The sequence below is a fragment of the Vipera ursinii genome, assembly GCF_947247035.1.
Source record: "Vipera ursinii genome assembly, chromosome: 3".
Taxonomy (NCBI): Eukaryota; Metazoa; Chordata; class Lepidosauria; order Squamata; family Viperidae; genus Vipera; species Vipera ursinii.
Window position 1 is genome coordinate 29,789,984 of NC_139516.1, and position 18,854 is coordinate 29,808,837.

Below are 18,854 nucleotides of genomic sequence, written 5' to 3' on the forward strand. Positions count from 1 at the left end.
ACTTAAAACCATTCATTTAGGGACCATTCAGAGTTACAACAGCACTAAAAAAGTGACTTACAACCAGTCCTCGCACTTATGACCATCACAGTATCCCTATGTGATCAAAATTCAGATGCTTGGCAACCAATATATTTATGAAGAGTTGCCAGGTCTAGAGGTCATGTGAGCATCATTTGCATCTTTCCAGTCTGCTTCTGACAAAGTCAATGAGGGAAGTCAGATTTGATAAATGACCATGTGATTCACTTAACAACTGTAGTGATTTACTTAACAGTGGCAAAAAAGGTCATACATTCAGGTACAACTCACTTAACAACCTTAAATTTCCGTTGCTTAGCAACCAAAATTTTGGTCCCAATTGTGGTCATAAGTCAAGGACTATCTGTATCCAGCAATCAAAAGAGGATTAATTTGGGATTGTTTAATAAATTAATACTTGCTATTTTATAGGAAGTTTTTGATAACATTTTCCTGATACAGTAGCAGCCCTTTAGAACAGGGGTTCCCAACTCCTGGGCCACAGCCTGTTCAGAAGCAGGCAGCAGAAGTGGCATGCAAGTGCACACGCAGAGCTCCATTCTTGTGTAAATGGAGCTGCGAGCATGTTCGCCCTCCGCTCACATGGAATCATCTTCTTTCTCCCTCCCCCCCGGCCCACCAGTCCGCAAACCTGGAAAGGTTGGGGAACACTGCTTTAGAAGGACGAAATAGGAATCCTGTAATAGTGAACAGAGATAGACTACCAGCACCACCTAGAATGACTAGAAGTTGAGATTATAGTCCCACTTTAGATTGACAGCCTCTTTATAATAGTTTCCCATTTCTGAAATCCTCTACTATTTACTTACCCTTGGTTAAAAGAGCATTTTCAGAAAATGACTACACTCTTTGGCATCATGCCAATCTGTTATTCTATGTAATATTTTGATCCTGGTGCTACACTGTCACAAAGATAGCTCTGAATGATATGTTTGCTGAGTTTTAAGAATACTCAAGACTTTCCATGTTGAATAAAAAGCGGTGGAACGTTGGAATTAGTTGCACTGTCCTTGGTGCACCTATGCCTTCACCAAAAGGCTTTAAGGAGCAAAGATTTGTTGAGCAAATCTGCATAAGCTTTTGCTGCTATTTTGACATTGGCTTTCATTATGCAAATAGCGAACTGGTTCAGTTTGGGTCTCTGCCCTCACGCATGTGTAACAATTAAAAAAATATTAAAATATCAGCTGCAAGCAACATCAATAAATTTGTCTCCAAACCAATTGTACTAAGGCCTGTTAAACAATCTAAGCAGCATTTAGGCAAAGGTATTTCCTTTTTAAAAGGGACGCGGTGGCTCAGTGGGTTAGGACGCTGAGCTTGTCGATCAGATGGTCAGCAGTTTGGCGGGTCGAATCCCAAGTGCCGCGTAACAGAGTGAGCGCCTGTTACTCGTCCCAGCTTCTGCCAACCTAGCAGTTCGAAAGCACGTAAAAATGCAAGTAGAAAAATAGGGACCACTCCGGTGGGAAGGTAACAGCGTTCTGTGCGCCTTTGGCGTCTAGTCATGCCGGCCACATGACCACGGAGACGTCCTCGGACAAGCGCTGGCTCTTCGGCTTTGAAACGGAGATGAGCACCGGCCCCTAGAGTCGGAAACGACTTAGCACGCATGTGCGGGGGAAACCTTTACCTTTTACCTTTATTTCCTTTTTATATGTCTTAGTGCAATGATAAAGCTTGACTCTAAATTCAGCTCATATTAAAATAAATACTGTAGATACATTAGATATCTATAGATGTATAGATATCAGTAATCTGCCTTGGTTGCATTTCTGTTCTCATACCTATAAATTTTCTGTTTTCATACCTATAAAATTTCTTTTAGATCATTTTATTTAACAGTATATCTCGCCTTTGACTTAAATACAGAATTTTGAATTATTGGTAGCTAATTTTTCAGTTAAAAATTAACCTAGTAAACAGAATAGAAAATGAATGAAAACAGCCTTTTAAAGTTATCTCTTAATAGGACAATGTAACTTTGGCTACAGAGCCATAACCCTAATTTTCCTTCTTTTTCCCCCCACCCCCATTCAGAACTTTTAGACACTCTGAGTCAGTGTTGCAGATTCTTCCTGATCTTAACAAACAGTTTTGCTGCCTTTTGATGTGTGGTGTCTGCATGATCACTATGTGTGTTGTTTGTGTGCATGCATGCCTCTCCCCTTCTAATGTGAATTCTAGCAGCAAGTTTTTTGTGTTTTTGTTTTTTGTTTGTATCTTTTTGTTAATAAGGTTGACTGCCTTCAACCAGTGGCAAAAGAGGAGCTCCCTCCATCAGCCACCAAATTCCAGTCCATCGGGGTACAGGTAGAGGACGAGTGGCGGTAAGTGGAAGACACAGGTTTTTTTTTTAAAGGAAAAAAAAACCATGCCATTGCAATCTCCCAATTTGTAGTTTAGTTTCTTTTTTCCTATTCCAAATCACCGTTTGGGTAGTGGTGATTCCCCGAAACCCTTTCTCAACGGCAAGTGGTCTCACCAAAACAAAGAGGCTTAGTCATGTAAGAGAATCATTGGAAGTCTGAACTGAACAATAGGAGATGTAATTATAGATGCGTGCCGGTTTTTGTTTGGATGGCCTACTGCAGTAAGCAGGCAACCTTATAATTTCGTCTGTCTGCATGTATGGTGTGTGTATTTGTGTGCAGGGAAAGATGGGCAAGGAAATGCAGTTCAGCTGCAGATACATAAACAAATACATATTGTTGTCTCTGTGTGCTGGGGAATAGATCCAGCCCCTTCTGTAAGGGCTGCTTTTCCTGATTGTCTCTTGACCTTCTTTCATTTTATAGCAACAGCCACTCTCACAGCATGTCCAACAAACAGGATACAGATTCTGACTCTCAAGACCTGAATAATTCTACCTGTAAATCATCCGAAAGAAACCTTGCTGATTGTTCCCCCTGCAACAACTCCAACAGCCTTGATGCTAACACGAGGCAAGCAGCCATGCCCTCTGAGAGCAAGAAAAACCTCTCCTATGGAGATAGCAATGACCCAGCCCTGGAACCTTCCTCTCTCCCTCCTCCTGACCCTTGGCTTGAAACATCCACCAACACTCCCTCAGAACCAACACAGCCGGGAGCTTGCCGAAGGGATGGGTACTGGTTTCAGAAGCTACTGCAAGCAGAGACAGAAAGGTTGGAAGGGTGGTGTCGACAGATGGACCAAGAGACTAAAGAGAATAATCTCTCTGAAGAAGGTGAGCAAGGATGATAACCTGGCTTTAGTGAGATTTGAAGCTTAAAAGTGGGCAAAATCTTTCCATGCCACGAGTGCAAAGCTGGGCCCAAAAGCAAGTTATTGGAAGGAGGTCTATTTCTATATGTTAGGGATTGTGCGGACAAACAGCAGAACTCTGTATATTCTAATACCTTTTTTTAAAAAAGATTTCAGTTGTGATTAACCATAGTCGGCACAGAAAATAGTTGTTCCAAATGATGTGGTGTGCCACTTCTTTGTTTTCACTGATACCCTGGAGAGAAATATTGCATCTTTCTCTCATTTCTTTCTTTCATCAGTACTCTATAATTCTGAAGAAAGTTAAATGTACAGTACGTGGCGTTTAAAATAGGGATCTTTTTTTTCTGTGTGGTTAGGAAGAAAAAGAAGGCCAGGAAGTGCTAAATCTCTTTTTGGCAGCAAACCCATTTCTAAAATGTTCACTTGTTAGGAAATATAGGCTGTTGGACTCTATCCACATATCAGAATTGACAAACCTATGATTATTAGAAGTCCTGGGTCACAAACCTGGGCTTAGAAAGTTGGATTCTTGAATGTTCACTTTGTAGCCACAAATACTGTGAAAAGGGTTGAGGGGGAAATAGCGTTGGAAATCAATTTTCTCTGCCTCCCCTAAAGACTTCACTGGCCTGCTATCATAAACAAAGTGTCATGCAGCAGTGTGACTGCCTGCCATTTCTGTACAGGCAGTACAGATGTTGGCAGTAGAAAGAACATGGGCTAACCAAACATGCACTGACAAAGAAACCAGAAGTCATTTGTAATGGCTTGCCTTTAATGGCTCTGAGTGAGAAACAGTTCTGTTCTTGGAAGGCGGGAGGGAAGATAAATATGCAGAAAGGTCAAAAGAGGTCTTTTTACTAACTCTCCTGGAATTTTCTGCTTTTGAATTATTTATCTTGCTTGAGTGTTTTTCTTTCTTTCTTTCTCCCCTATTCAGTCTTAGGCAAAGTCCTCAGTGCAGTGGGCAGTGCACAACTACTAATGTCACAGAAATTCCAGCAATTCCGTGGCCTCTGTGACCAAAACCTGGTGAGTGTTATTTGTATCAAACTCACTCCTCCAGCATGGCATATAGTCTTACGCCACCCATCACCACTTTGGGATGGTTATTTAATGGGATTCAGAGAGAGTGCAGATAATATTGGTAACCCTAACCCCTGACAATGAATGGACCCAAACGAGTTGCAGAGGGAACCGGGATTGTTTGTGATGAACAAATTCTGGATGAAGCAAATTATCTGGACCCTTTCAGTCGGTATTCAACTCTGTGCGTGGGACAGAAATGGCATTGCTTGCACTTTTGAATATTCTTTGAAATGAGCAGGATAGGGGGCAAGACCGAGTGGCTTTGAGTCTTAGGTCCTTCTGGATCTGGGACTTTACTATCTTTGGTGTGGATAGGGTGGCAGATTCAGTGCATAATCTTGGGCTTCTTCTGGATTCATGATTTATTGCTTAAGGAGCAGGTGGCAGTTGTGGCTAAGAGGACCTTTGTACAACTTTACATAGCACAGCAGTTCCACCCATTCCTGGATCATGAGGCTGCTCACAGTTACTCATGCCCTGGTCACCTCCCAAACGGACTACTGCAATGTGCTCCATGTGGGGCTCCCTTGAAGAGTATCCTGAGGCTTCAGTGGATGCAAAATATAACAGCACAGGTGGTTAGTATGCCCCTAGGAGAACACACATCACACTTCTGCTCTGTGCGCTGCATGGGTTACCAGTTTGCCTCTGGGTGCAATTGAAGGTGCTGGTTTGGACCTTTCAAGCCCTATTTAACACGAGGCCAGGCTGTTTAATGGGCCACCTCTCCCCAATTGCATCCACCCATCCTATCAGAGGCTGCTACATTTTGCATCCACTGAAACCTCTGAATACTCTTCAAGGGGAGCCCCATATGGAGCACATTGCAGTAGTCCATTTTTAAGTCCCATCTGCTAAGGATTCAATCTGATGGAATCCATAGCAGAGCCTTTTCCACTATGACATCCAACCTGTGGAATATCATCCCCCCTCAGGTGATAATTTTTAAATAGTTATTATTGATTGGGGATAATCTATAGGACATTTATCTTCATTCCATTGCCAGATGCCAAATGACAATATAATATTGCCTTTGATTCTCCGGAAGATTTGGGAGTAAGAAATTAAAGATAAGTACTGTATTAGATTCTTTGCTATGAATAGTTACCTTTGATGGCAAGAAATAGACCTCGATTCTTGTTCAGAGTAGGCTACAATGCAATTGCCCTTATTGCTCTTGAGAAATGTCTTTCCTTGTCAAATGCAGGAACAGTCAACAAATAGTATTGACAATAATAACAGCCTACTCCGTTATGTAGTGAAACATTGATATAAAAGAAATAAAGTCCATTTCACCAAACTGCACATGCTACTTGCATTCAATTCATGCAAAGAAACGGACCTGAACTTGGATCTGTTCATTACTGCTAGCATGAACTTTAAAACTATCTGCAATTCTAGTCAAGTTCAATTCATTTTTTAATTTTAAATGAACTGCAACATTTTAGGGGAACTTCATCTACCTTATTTGTTCACTGCAGAACCCCAATTCCAATCCTAGGCCCACAGCACAGGACCTTGCAGGGTTTTGGGATCTCTTACAGCTGTCCATTGAAGACATCAGCATGAAATTTGATGAGCTGTACCACCTAAAAGCTAACGGTTGGCAGGTGACAGAGCCGTTGGAGAAGAAGGTAAGCATCAAGAACACCAAAGCCAAACTCCTGCAGTATAGATGATGCAGTTTTTGTGGATTTATATGGAATCTTTCTTGTCCATGTTAAACATCTTATTGCTTTATCCTAAATGCAATTGCATGAAATGTATTAGGAAATAAGAATTAGTTGTCTGGTGAAATCATACCCAGGTATGGTCACTTGATGAAGTTCTTCTATGTATATGATTAATTTTAATGTAAAAGATGTATATACTGTACAGCTAGTCCTCAACTTACAACCATTTGTTTAGTGACCATTTGAAGTTACAACAGCACTGGAAAAAGTGACTTATGACTGTTTTTCACACTTAAACCCATGCAATGTCCGCATGGTCACATGATCAAATTTCAGACGCTTGGCGACTGCATGTATGTAGGATAGTTGCAGTGTCCTGGGTCATGTGACCACCTTTTGTGACCTGACAAACAAAGTTAATAGGGAAGGTGATTCACTTAACCATGTTGCTAACTTAACAACTGCGTTGATTCTCTTAACAATTGTGGTAAGACAGATTTGAAATGGGGCAAAATTCACTTAACAACTGTCTTGCTTAGCAATGGAAATTTGGGCCTCAGGTGTGGTCGTATGTCAAGGGCTACCTGTACTGCCATGCTTCCACATATCCTGTGCAAATCTCCATATAATATGATATTTTACAATTTGTTAAAATGATTGTATATTTAAAAAATTATAGGAGTAAAAAAAATCCAGTTGTTACTGAGAAAATAGCATATTGGGGCAAGGCAAACATCTCTGTAATGGCAATTCCATAAATGGGGCACCACTTCCTTTGCTTTACATTGGATAGAGAAGGACTCTTTCCAAAGATGATCTCTGAACCCTGACAGATTGATTTAGGAGCAAAAATAGGCACTAGATTTAAGCAGTGTAGAACTTAATATATATACACCTTCATATCAAGCTTGATTGCAGTTGACTTCATGGACATGTCCATGGGGTTTTTGGCAACAGTGCAAAGATATAATCAACTTTCAACTTAGCCTACAGATCTAGTATTTCTTGGAGATCTCCTACCTAAATAGTAATCATATCTGATCCTAGTTAGGTTTTCATAACAAGACAGTTCAAATTGTGCATTGTCTGGACTGAAAGCTTGTGAAGTTCTTTCAAGAGCCAGCAAGAATTGTTCAAAATAACTTACTGCACTACTGTCTGTTAGCATGTCTACAAAAGCAGCCACATGTATGATAATTTTGAGTTTAGGAATCCTTCCCCCACATTATTTTGAAATATACTTTTCCCAAGTAAAATCCACCTGTTATACTTGAAATTGACAAGTTTTCTTTAGAGCACTTATGTTATTTTGATTTCTCACAATAATGTTTAACATAAAATGTGAAGTACTTCAATTATTCCTCCAGTATTACCTTATTAATATATCCAAGAAGGTGTAAATAGTTCTGATAGTTTGCAAAATTTGGAGCAACTCTGGTTTAATTACTCTGCTCGTACTCATGTTGCATGTTGCAAATGCTTTGATGTGTTCCCTGAGTGTAAATCTCTTCCATCTGATTTAATTCAAATTGTCATGTCAAATTGGTAATTTGTCTTGGAAAATTGATTCAATTTGATATACGAACACATGGTCACCATCACTACTTTGATTTTTTTTATTCCCGCTGTGGATACCCCTGACTGCAATTTTAACTCTAGCAAAGGGCAAAGAAAGTTGAAGGTACGGCTGTGCAAAACTCCATTTTGAGAACAGAACGTTTCAGAGAAGTTTTGAACATATCATTTCCCATCCAGTCTACCCAGAACCTTTCTGTTGGTGATCTGGTGATTTTCACAAATAACTCTTCTGACTTAGAAGCAATTCAAGGTTTTCTGGGAGTGGTTCAGTCCAAAATAAAGTTTCCTTTTGTCCAGAAGCCATGTCCCAAAGCCATGGTATTTTCCAACACTTCTGATATGGAGGAGTTACTTGTAAACACTATTGATTCTCTGTTCCTAAGTTTGTATATCTGTAGTAAAAGATAATGCAACATATGAACAATCCATGATTCCTTGTCAGACATCCTCTTTTTGAATCTTTAGTCCTGTCCATTATTGTGTCTCTATTACTATATTAAACTTAACTCTGATGCTTATAAATGATGTTATATGCTGACTCTGCCACTTTGAATAATGTAACTGGAGCTTCAAGATAGTTATTTTATTTCAAATTTGATTAAATATAGCCTGAATTTTATTGCCTTAAATTAGTCTAATAGTGATGGGATTTTGACAAATTTGTTCTATTTTGCCTTAAAAAATATTTCTCACATAATCATTGAAAGCAATTTTAGATTAAAATCTAGTCATGCAAAGTGGATTTAAATTTGGGGGGGGGAAAGCAAAACTGTTAGCTTTTTTAATTAATGGTTGACATTCCTTAGTTTAATTTTAGTATATGAAAACTCACCAAAGATAAGGGAAAAGAAATACAGGTAATCTTCGACTTACAACCATTTGTTTAGCAATCCTTTAAAGTTGCAGCGATATTGAAAAAAACGACTTCTGAGCAGTCCCCGGGTCAGAGATCAAAATTTGGTTACCTGGTAACTGGCATGTATGTATAACAGTTGCAGTATTGGGGGGGGAGTGTCATGTGATCACTGCAATCTTCACGCCTGGCTTCTGACAAGCAAAGTCAATGAGGGAAAACAGATTTTCTTAATGACCATGTGATTTACTTAACAGCTGCAGTGGTTCACTTAACAACCATGACAAAAAAGATCATAAATCGGGTGTGAATTTACTTAACAACCACTCTGCTTGAGCAATGGAAATTCTGTTCCCAATTGTGGTCATAGGTCGAGAACTACCTGTAAAATAAAGGAGGCAGGAATGGGATTTTTGAAACATAGATGCACTAGCAACTGTACTTCATTTTAAAAGTCCACTTCTGTCTGTGCTGTGCAATATTGAGAGTTATGGATTCTGTTTTTCTACATTTTTGCTATTATTCCTCCCTCCTAAAGGAAGAAAAGAAACCACCCCCTCCTGTTCCAAAGAAGCCAGCTAAACCGAAATCTCAGCTAAACCGGGATAAGGCATCTGACTCGGTAGACAAGCAGCGCCAGGAAGCTCGCAAACGTCTCATGGCAGCCAAGCGCGCTGCCTCCGTTCGACAAAACTCTGCCACTGAGAGCGCGGACAGCATTGAAATCTACGTTCCTGAGGCACAGACCCGTCTTTGAGCAAAGGGAAGAGGAAGAAGACACTTTTTTCACACCATTAAAAGAGGAAAACAAAAAAAAGGGTTCACTAAACAGTAGTGTGCTTTCTTTGGTCTAGAGACACCAGAGCCAACCCTGCCAAGGGCTCCCAATTAGACCTTCCCTGGTTCTGTGCTTTGGTTTTTCTCCTCCCCATCTTTCACGCTGGCTGTGGTGTGGCTGAAAAAACTTTTGGAAACACAGTCCTTTACACTTGGAACTGCAACCTTTTTACTTGTCAATCTGAGGATAATTAGCTTGTTTACATGAAATGGACTAAATTGAGACAAACAAACTCCCCCTGCCCGCCTTCAGCACTTGCCATGCTGTGCTTTCCCCACCCCAAATCCTTTGGCTATTCGTTCTGTCTTCTACCCCAGAGAATCTCTTTCTCTCCACCCCCACTGTTTTTCTTGTATTTTATAGTTGTTCTCCTCTTTGCCATCCTTTTCTCTGCATGGTATCATTTACTGTGTTAGAAGTAAACTTTTCTTCAGTGCTCCAGAAGAAAACACCATTCAGCGTGTACTCTTGCACTCTACTAGTGCGCAGTCTTCGGTTTTCTTACATATTTCCTTTATAGATGGGCTGGGAGTGGGTGGCCAGGGCTGGGTTGGGTTGGGGGAGGCAGTAAGGCTTTAGTGTTAATATATCTTGTAGTCCAACGATGTAAACAGAGGGCACAATCTGTGAGATATAAACAGTGTGTTTTGTTGTAATAGCCTGGAAGCAAAAAAAAATGTGCAATAAGAGAAGTGTTTTGTCTGCACACTCCCATGAATAGTGCTGCACAAGGAGGATTTCCCCTCCAGGGCACCCGAGAGAAACACAGCAAGGTGGATTCACATGTTGCCGCACACTTCTTTTTTCCTGCACTCTCTTCCCTTTTGCAATTTTTTGTATGTGATTTTGTGTGCAAGGATCAATGTATAAGAAACCAGCTGCTATACAAAGGGTGGGGGAAAACTTTCAAAGTTGTACTTAATACGTTCTATGGTGAAAGACAATGGTTTTTGTACTGGAAAAAAATGAGGTAGATATTAGATGGTTGGCAAGTTGCCTGCCTGTATGTATGTGTACATATGCACATAATACACTTAGTAGGATATGTAAATTTAATACCAATGCATACATAGCTAATCACACATGTACACATTCAGGTGGTGTCTTTAAAAAAGCACCTCCAAGAGGATGGGTGTATGTATAGCATATATTTTTACATGTACTATAGCTAGATGTGTGTAAAAGTGTGTGCAAAAATATATACCCTGCATATTCTCAGCCATTTTGGCCCCTTTTGTCCCATATTTTTGGAGGAACCATCATAACATTTCATTAGACCTTCCTCTTTCCCTCTGCACACCTATTTTGAACTAATCAGAGAAGCCAGGAATCAAACAGCCAAATTAAGTTTTTCCTCTGCCCTCCACATCACCCTCTTTTCCATTTCTGCACTTCTCAGAAAGCCGTGCACTGTATTTGAGGAGACTAAGAAAAGGTATTCAATGAATAGCCTAAGGTGATCAGAACCCAAAAGAATTTTTTTACTGGTATATTAATGAAAATCATGTCAGTGAATGCTGTATATGGTGTCTATGCATAGGGAGTGTTAGATTTTTACCTGCCCACTTAATGTACAATTTTGTAATCTGTGAAAGCTTGACCATATAGAGTATGGCTTCAAAAGAGACTTGATTTATTCTATTTTCCTCTCCCTCTCTAATAACTTTACTTTGATTCTGGAGGGTGCTTGATCAACTTTTGAAAAAAGTGGCTGACTTTCACAGTTCTTCCTATTAAAATTTGAAACGCTTGGAATGTGACTTTTTTACTTGCATTTCCAAAAGCAGCAGTGTCAGTAATTAGGGCAGGTGTTTGATGGACTCAAGTTTCAGTGGTGTGTGTTTCGGCGTGCAGTTTGTCAGTGGGATTAAATCTTAAATGTATGTAGTTCAGCAAAACAGGTCTCCCGGTTTTAGAGAAGTGTTTTGTTTCCACAATTACCTTGCAAAAAGGTAGACATGCTTGTTCTCTGGTATATGTACTTAACATGCTATTTACACAGAATATACTTGTCCATTTTACATCTTAGGTGTATTTACAAAGGGGCATTTTTTAGCTGATGTGTACCCCTGTGTGAATTGGCATCATTAGTTTGTTGCAATAAAAATAGTAAAGATCATGGGTTTTGAAACAGTCCTGGAAAACACTTGGGGTCCTGAACACAAGGACTTGTCTTCAGCATGCCTCCACCATTGCTAACTACACTTGGAAGGTAATTATGGGCTTTGGTGGGAGTGAGATCAAAGCAAGAGCAGTCAGCTGGTTTTCAAAGCAAGGGAACATCAGAAGATTTGCTTCAAACTCATAGCACTGGCCTTTCTCCCCCAAAGTTTTGTTTTAAAGGCCAACTTGGTAATAACCACTTGATCCTCAAAGGAGCACTGAAAATAGTTTCCATAGGTGGCACTTGCATGAAACGACACATTTGCTGAAGTATTTATACTTCAGGAATTGAAATATTGTGGTCACCTTTGCATGAGTATCTCCTCAAACTGTACCACAAAACTAACTTATTCTATCTACAAACCCATATTAGCAATAAGATAGCCAATGGCCTATCTCTTTATAGTTCACCATAATGTTGTGCCTCTCTGTAATCCAAATCTCATGTCGGGATGACATAGCTGCTTTTCAAAACATCTAAAGCAGTGTTTCTCAACCTTGACAACTTTAACGTATGGACTTCAACTCCCAGAATTCTCTACCCAAAATTCTGGGAGTTGAACCTCACACTGTGAGAAACACCTCTATCTAGAGGACATTTTATTTGTGCCTTTCTGGGCCCTGAATGTTTTGGTTTGGCTTAAATGGAATTTTAAAACACCTGCGTTCATATAATGGAAATACATCCAATTGATTGCATTCACTGAATCTTGTTCTGATCCCTTAAAATTTAATAATCTAGTTCAGCCATAAAACTGACCAAATTTATAAAATTGGCCAAATCTGACCTTTCTCTAATGTGATTCAAGGAAATACCCAATAGATTTAAATCTAGTGGTAGAGCTACAAATGCTTAGGTGAATTAATTTCTTAATAGCAATAATTCTGTGGAACAAGCAGGATGCCTTATGCTTGTTTCTTGCATTTCAATTATGGTATCCAGCTTCATTGGTTTTCAACTGAGAATGTAAACAGAGCTGGGTTTAAAGTTGCTCTGAAAAATCCATTTGGTGGAACTGTGCTCCATATATGCTTGCCTAGTTGTATTTACCTAATTGTGTGATTTGAAAAGCAGTTTACCTACTACTTTGATGACCTGTTTCGTCCCAACCATGAATAATGGTAATATGTTCCCCTAAGTGATATTTCTTAGTTTTATGGCAGGGAAAAAAAGGAGGAAGAGGATTACTTAGGACTGTGATTGGTATTCATGATGGGCTTGGCTGGTTCTTTTTTCTTTCTTTCTTTCTTTTTTTTTTTGAAAAAAGAAAATTAATGCCTTGTACCAGACCCATGGCCCAACAGTTTGTAATATGAGTTTTGCTGCCATTATAAAAATATAGTAAAACAAAAGGATCTATTTGATGCTCCTGTGCCTGTCTCCTTGTGATCTCTGATCCACTTTCTAGAGCTAGCAATCCGATATAAAAGGTAAAATGGGTGAGATTAGGGAAAGTATTTGAAAACATCCAAGACATTTAGGGTATTTTTTGTCATCTCTTAGAATGACGAAATTCATCTTTAATAAATGAACAAAAGCATTGCAAGAGCATTTTACAAATCCATGTTTGTTTATTGCCTGATGAACTAGCAATGCTGGTTTTCCCCAACTTTGAAACTTAGCCACAAAATGAGATATTCCCCAATAAAAAAATTACATTCTTTTTATATTCCTTCGAGATCATTTAGCAGTTGAATGATAGCTAATAAGTCATTTGGTTAATAAATCTATATCTTGACCATTTGATCTCTGCCATTAACTTTCCTGAATAAATATTTAAAGTATTGATACTTTACTTCAAATAGTGATGTTCTTGCTAGAATGAGTGACCCAAAGAAACTACTGAGCAATTAAAATGGAATTGTATTTTTTCTCAGCCCTTAATATAAAGTTGAATAGTAGTGATGATCCAGCACAAGGTTGAGTGACTTATTCCATCTCTTTCTATTTTCATGCTTCTTCTGAACTAGAATAGCAAATATCTTAGATCTGGGGACATATGGGCAACATTCTCTTTATCAGGTTAAACTTGAATTTCAAGCTCTGTTCTTGCAGAACTTTTTTTTTCCATTGAGCTAATTTAGGCTTCAAATGTCTTTTCTGACACACTAATTGCATGAGATTGTACAGACGGAAGAGATTACTCCTGTATAAAGAGAAACATGGGTTAAATGAAATGTGCCCTTTATGTATTGGCTTTTTAAATTACAGTGAAAGATTTTTAAATTATAGTGTTGCATTCTGGTACAATGGATAGAAAATTAAATTAGGGAAGAACCCCCTCCCCAAATCTTCCTGAAATACAACTTGGAAAACAGTCAAGACAGGCTTTTTGAGTAGCAAATGCCCAGCCTCAGCATTTCCACTGAGTGCTGCTGTTCAGGGTGGCCTAGATTGGTGGGAGGGGGGAAATAATAAGCCACAGTCAAGTATTCTAATTTTTGAGATCCCGAGACCAAAAAAGGCAAACTGAATCTTCATGGAGATAGGCAAATGTCAAATATTTTCATGTCCAACTGCAAAGTTTTCTTCTTTTGGACAAACAGTTCTTTGTAGAAGTATGGGATTAATCTTGACTTTATTAGGGCTTCTGAAATTAATAAGGAATGAGTTTTAAAACAAAAAATAATCTCTATTGTGGTAAAATAAGAGCAAAGGTCAGGAGTGAACATGCACTGAATGCAAACATGAGTGACCAGCGTGAAGTTACAGTCAGTGTGATGTTGTGGTTAAAAGTGCTGGCCTGGCATTGGGGAGTTCAGCCTCAGCCACACTTGATGATCTTGGGCCAGTCACACTCAGCCTAAGTTAACCCATGGGAGTTGTGGGGAAAGAGGAAGTACTATGCTAGACTTGAAAGAAAATAAGTGCTACAGTTGCAAGAAAAAGTATGTAAACCCTTTGGGATTACGTGGAGTTTTGCATGAATTGGCCATAAAATGCGCTCTAAACATCATGTAAGTCACAACAATAGAAAAACACAGTCTGCTTAAAATAATACTACACAAACATTAGCTGTTGTCATGTTTTAATTGAACATAAGATGGAAACATTCACAGTACAGGGTGGAAAAAGTATGTGAACCCCTAGTCTAATGACTTCTCCAAGAGCTAATTGGAGCCAGGAGTGAGCCAACCTTGACTCCAATCAGTGTGATATTGGATGTGTTGCTGACAGCTGTCCTGCCCTTTAAAAACACCTGTTTTGGGTTTACTGGTCTCAAGAAGCACTGTCTGATGTGAACCATGCCTCACAGAAAAGAGCTCTCAGAAGACCTACGATCAAGAATTGTTGACTTGCATGAAGCTGGAAAGGGTTACAAAAGTATCTCCAAAAGCCTTGATGTTCATGTGTCCACGGTAAGACAGACTGTCTACAAATGGAGGAAGTTTAGCACTGTTGCTACTCTCCCTAGGCGTGGTCGTCCTGTAAAAATAACTGCAAGAGCACAGCACATAATGCTTAATGAGTTAAAGAAGAATCCTAGAGTGTCAGCTAAAGACCTACAGAAATCTCTGGCACATGCTAACATTTTAGTTGACACATCTACAATAAGGAAAACATTAAACAAGAATGGAGTACATGGGAGGACACCACGGAGGAAGCCATTGCTGTCCCAAAAAAACATTGCAGCACGTTTGAAGTTTGCAAAAGAGCACCTGGATGTTCCACAGCACTACTGGCAAAATATACTGTGTACAGATGAAACCAAAATTGAGTTGTTTGGGAAAAACACACAACACTGTGTGGAGAAAAAAGGCACAGCACACCAACATCAAAACCTCATCCCCACTGTAAAACATGGCACAGGGAGCATCATGGTTTGGGGCTGTTTTCCTGCCTCAGGGCCGGGACGGATTGTTGTCATTGATGGGAAAATGAATTCCAGAGTTTATCAGGGCATTTTGCAGGAAAACGTACAACCATCTGTCCGCCAACTGAAGCTCCGCAGAGGATGGGTGATGCAACAGGACAATGACCCAAAGCATACAAGTAATTCAACAAAACAATGGCTTCAACAGAACAGAATACGCCTTCTGGAGTGGCCCAGTCAGAGTCCTGACCTCCACCCAATTGAAATGCTGTGGCATGACCTTAAGAGAGCGATTCACACCAGACATCCCAAGAATATTGCTACACTGAAACAGTTTTGTGACGAGGAGTGGTCCAAAATTACTCCAGATCGTTGTGCAGGTCTGATCTGCAACTACAGGAAACGTTTGGTTGAGGTTATTGCTGCCAAAGGAGGGTCAACCAGTTATTAAGTCCAAAGGTTCACATACTGCACTGAATGTTTCCATCTTATGTTCAATTAAAACATGACAACAGCTAATGTTTGTGTAGTATTATTTTAAGCAGACTGTGTTTTTCTATTGTTGTGACTTACATGATGTTTAGAGCGCATTTTATGGCCAATTCATGCAAAACTCCACATAATCCCAAAGGGTTCGCATACTTTTTCATGAAGCTGTATAAGTCAAAGGTCTGCAACCCGCGGCTCCGGAGCCGCATGCGGCTCTTTCAGCTGTCTCCTGTGGCTCCCAGTCCTCTGCCATGTGCAGTCAAAAAAAAAAAGTGAGACTAAAATATTTCAACCAATCAATTCAAATATGCAGGGTAGGTGCATATTTCGCCTTGGCTCCACTCTTCAGTCAAACCCTGTTCTGCGCATGTGTTCATGTACACGCATGCGCACACATTTTTTTTGCGGCTCCCAGTTTTTCCTTTTGTGAGGGAACCGGTTCCGAGTGGTTCTTTCACTGTTTCAGGTTGCTGACCCCCGGTATAAGTCAATAGCAACAGCACTTACACTTATATATCACTCCACAGTGCTTCATAGCACTCTTAAGTGGTTTATAAATAGCCTATTGCCCCCAACAATCTGGGTCATTTTACTGACCTCGGAAGGATGGAAGGCTGAGTCAACCTTGGCAGTGGGCAGCCAGCCTGCAATACTGCATTCTAACCACTGAGCCACCATGGCTCTTTATTATCAAATAAGGTGGATTGTATTGTAAAACAAAAGACGTGAAGAGTAAAAAAGATAACTGGAGACTGAAAGTTATGATTGGATTGAGTAGATGAGAACGATGAAAAATCTTTAAAAATCATGCAAAGAGGTGTATAGGCATGGCTCTGGAAGAATAGGTTTTCAGAATAGAAAGGTGTTGGAATAGCAAGAATGCTCTTGGTACTAACTAGACTTAAAATTGATTTTTCCCCCTCTTCTTCCTGTCACATTTCACTTATTTTTGCTTATCTTTGCACACTTACTCTGAAGACAAATAGCATGAAGGCTGAATGTATGTATGTTGTGGGTGGCTAAAAGACAGGCTAAAGGGCTGTGAATAACTACATCCTTCCTTCCATTTAAAAACACATTCAGCCCTAGTCTGTTAGAAAGTTTGGTCATTTGCTCGGCTCTCACAGCCCTTCTCTCTCTCCTAGTTATTTCAGCAAATTTTTCAGGTATGATAAAAAATATCACAAGTACAAGGTTCAAATAACATCCAGATTTTGACAGGATTGGCACAGCTGAACAAAAACCTGGATTGTTCATTAACACTTTAATGAGAGTTCTACAGATGCCTCATTAGAATCAATCCTGCAAATGGTATTCTTTCCAAAATGAGTCAGGCTGAGTCAGACCCAAAGCTCATTAGCCAGCCTCATTATAGCCAGAAATAGGATGTGATGTAGGTTTTCTTGCTGATTTCAGTGAGAATGCTGGTGTGTGTGTGCGTGCGTGCCTGCTTTAGAGCTTTTTCACAATTTTCTGAATAATTTTAGCATGTTTGATCAAATCAATCAGAGCTGGAAAGCCAATGCAAGCAGAGCAATTATCTTGGAGAGGGCCTAGCTGATGTAATAGGTAGAAAAGCACTAATCTAGACATAGACAGACTGCTGACCTAGACCTAGAATGCCAAGACTTCAGCAAAGAATCTTTTGTTCTCTTGGAGAATAAACAATAGATTTAATCTGTAACTTGAACAGGCTCCAGAAGGGCTGTGCTACCCATTCGCATAGATTACAGTTATTTCATCTATATTCTGTACCATAAATTAGTAAAATAGTCACACTGTTAGTGGAGAGAAAAATAAGTTCTTTCTTTGTGTGTTTTTGTACACAGAATGTTATCCAACATTGAAACCTTTCCTATCTCCAATCATGATGGTAAATAATTTTCTGGGAAATCTTCCTGATACATACTGATTACCATGATCTTAATACTAAATGGTAGGTAGAAAGCACATTCATATGAGCAAACCGTATAAATAAGATTAATTGCAATGCAGCATAAATATTGCTACTTGATCTAACTCAATTGGAATGCACATTAAGATGAAATGAATATAATCAACTGAAGGCAATAAAAGGTTTATATTAAGAGTCTATATATGAAGCTACATTATGCTTGCCTCTTGTGTGCTAAAGTTGAGAATTTGTTTAGTGTTTTTTTCTTCCAATGGCTGATTTTAGTCTCTTATAAGCAAATGAACCAAAGCACAATAATTTTGCAAAAGAATTCTGTCCCAGGAAATCCTGGTGTTAACATCTTTGTATAAATGATGTTTTTTTGTGAGAGATTTAGAAAACCTTTTGAATTTTAAATGCCTTTTTCTGCTACCTACCTTGCTAACAGAAAAATCAACAATGGCTTCTTGAAATATTACAAAGCCAATTTTTATTTTGGCCATTTCTAGATACAACTTTGCATCATGGGAGCTTTCCCATTTTTGTAGCTTGTAGATCAGCCTATGTAGTACTCTCATTCGTTTCTGAATCCATCCCTATATATCCCCTATATACAAGTGAGTGATTTATAACAATCATAACATGTAGACACAACCTTTCTTTTGCCCACCCATTCACTTTCCTTAAAACACAGTAATTACAAACCTCCCACAAATACATTTTTCTACTGCACTTTTACACCAGAATACTAGAAACACACCGCAGATTTACTTTTTGAGTGCTTCAAGCATTATCAATAACATCAATTTGTTGCAATGAAAGAAACTAGAATTTTATGCCAAGTTTCATGAGATATCAGGTTAAAAAAAACATATTAGGTATGATGCAACATGAACATTATGTGAGAAGTGTATTTTTGTTCCAGGGATTGCCTGTGTAACATGATTCTCCCCATTAAGAAAAAACATGAACATGAGAGAAAATGTTAATCACTAACCAAATGATGACAGAGCTGTCTGGAATCTCAGGGAAATCACATAATAAATTACGTTATTTGAAACTCAATTTGGAAATAGCTGGTCTGGATAAGAAGTCTCCAACTCAGCTAGTCTGTCTGCTTATACAATACTGACTAATCTTTCCAATGCCCATTTGAGAGCAGCACCAGATG

The 18,854-nt window shown here is 39.2% G+C and overlaps 1 protein-coding gene across 4 annotated transcripts in view; it reads left to right on the forward strand.

The window, feature by feature from the left end:
* DLGAP4 (DLG associated protein 4) overlaps positions 1 to 13,829 on the forward strand; it is a gene marked incomplete at its 5' end in the record, with an annotated part of 143,634 nt that extends 129,805 nt beyond the window's left edge. For all 4 annotated transcript variants that reach the window (XM_083358987.1, XM_083358988.1, XM_083358989.1 and 1 more), the window contains 5 exons: positions 2,281 to 2,372; positions 2,841 to 3,250; positions 4,232 to 4,323; positions 5,862 to 6,014; positions 9,023 to 13,829. In XM_083358987.1, coding sequence (XP_083215113.1) covers positions 2,281 to 2,372; positions 2,841 to 3,250; positions 4,232 to 4,323; positions 5,862 to 6,014; positions 9,023 to 9,241 — 966 coding nt within the window. In that variant the 3' untranslated portion in view covers positions 9,242 to 13,829. The remainder of the gene's footprint in view (positions 1 to 2,280; positions 2,373 to 2,840; positions 3,251 to 4,231; positions 4,324 to 5,861; positions 6,015 to 9,022) is intronic.
* Between the last annotated feature and the right edge of the window lie 5,025 nt (positions 13,830 to 18,854).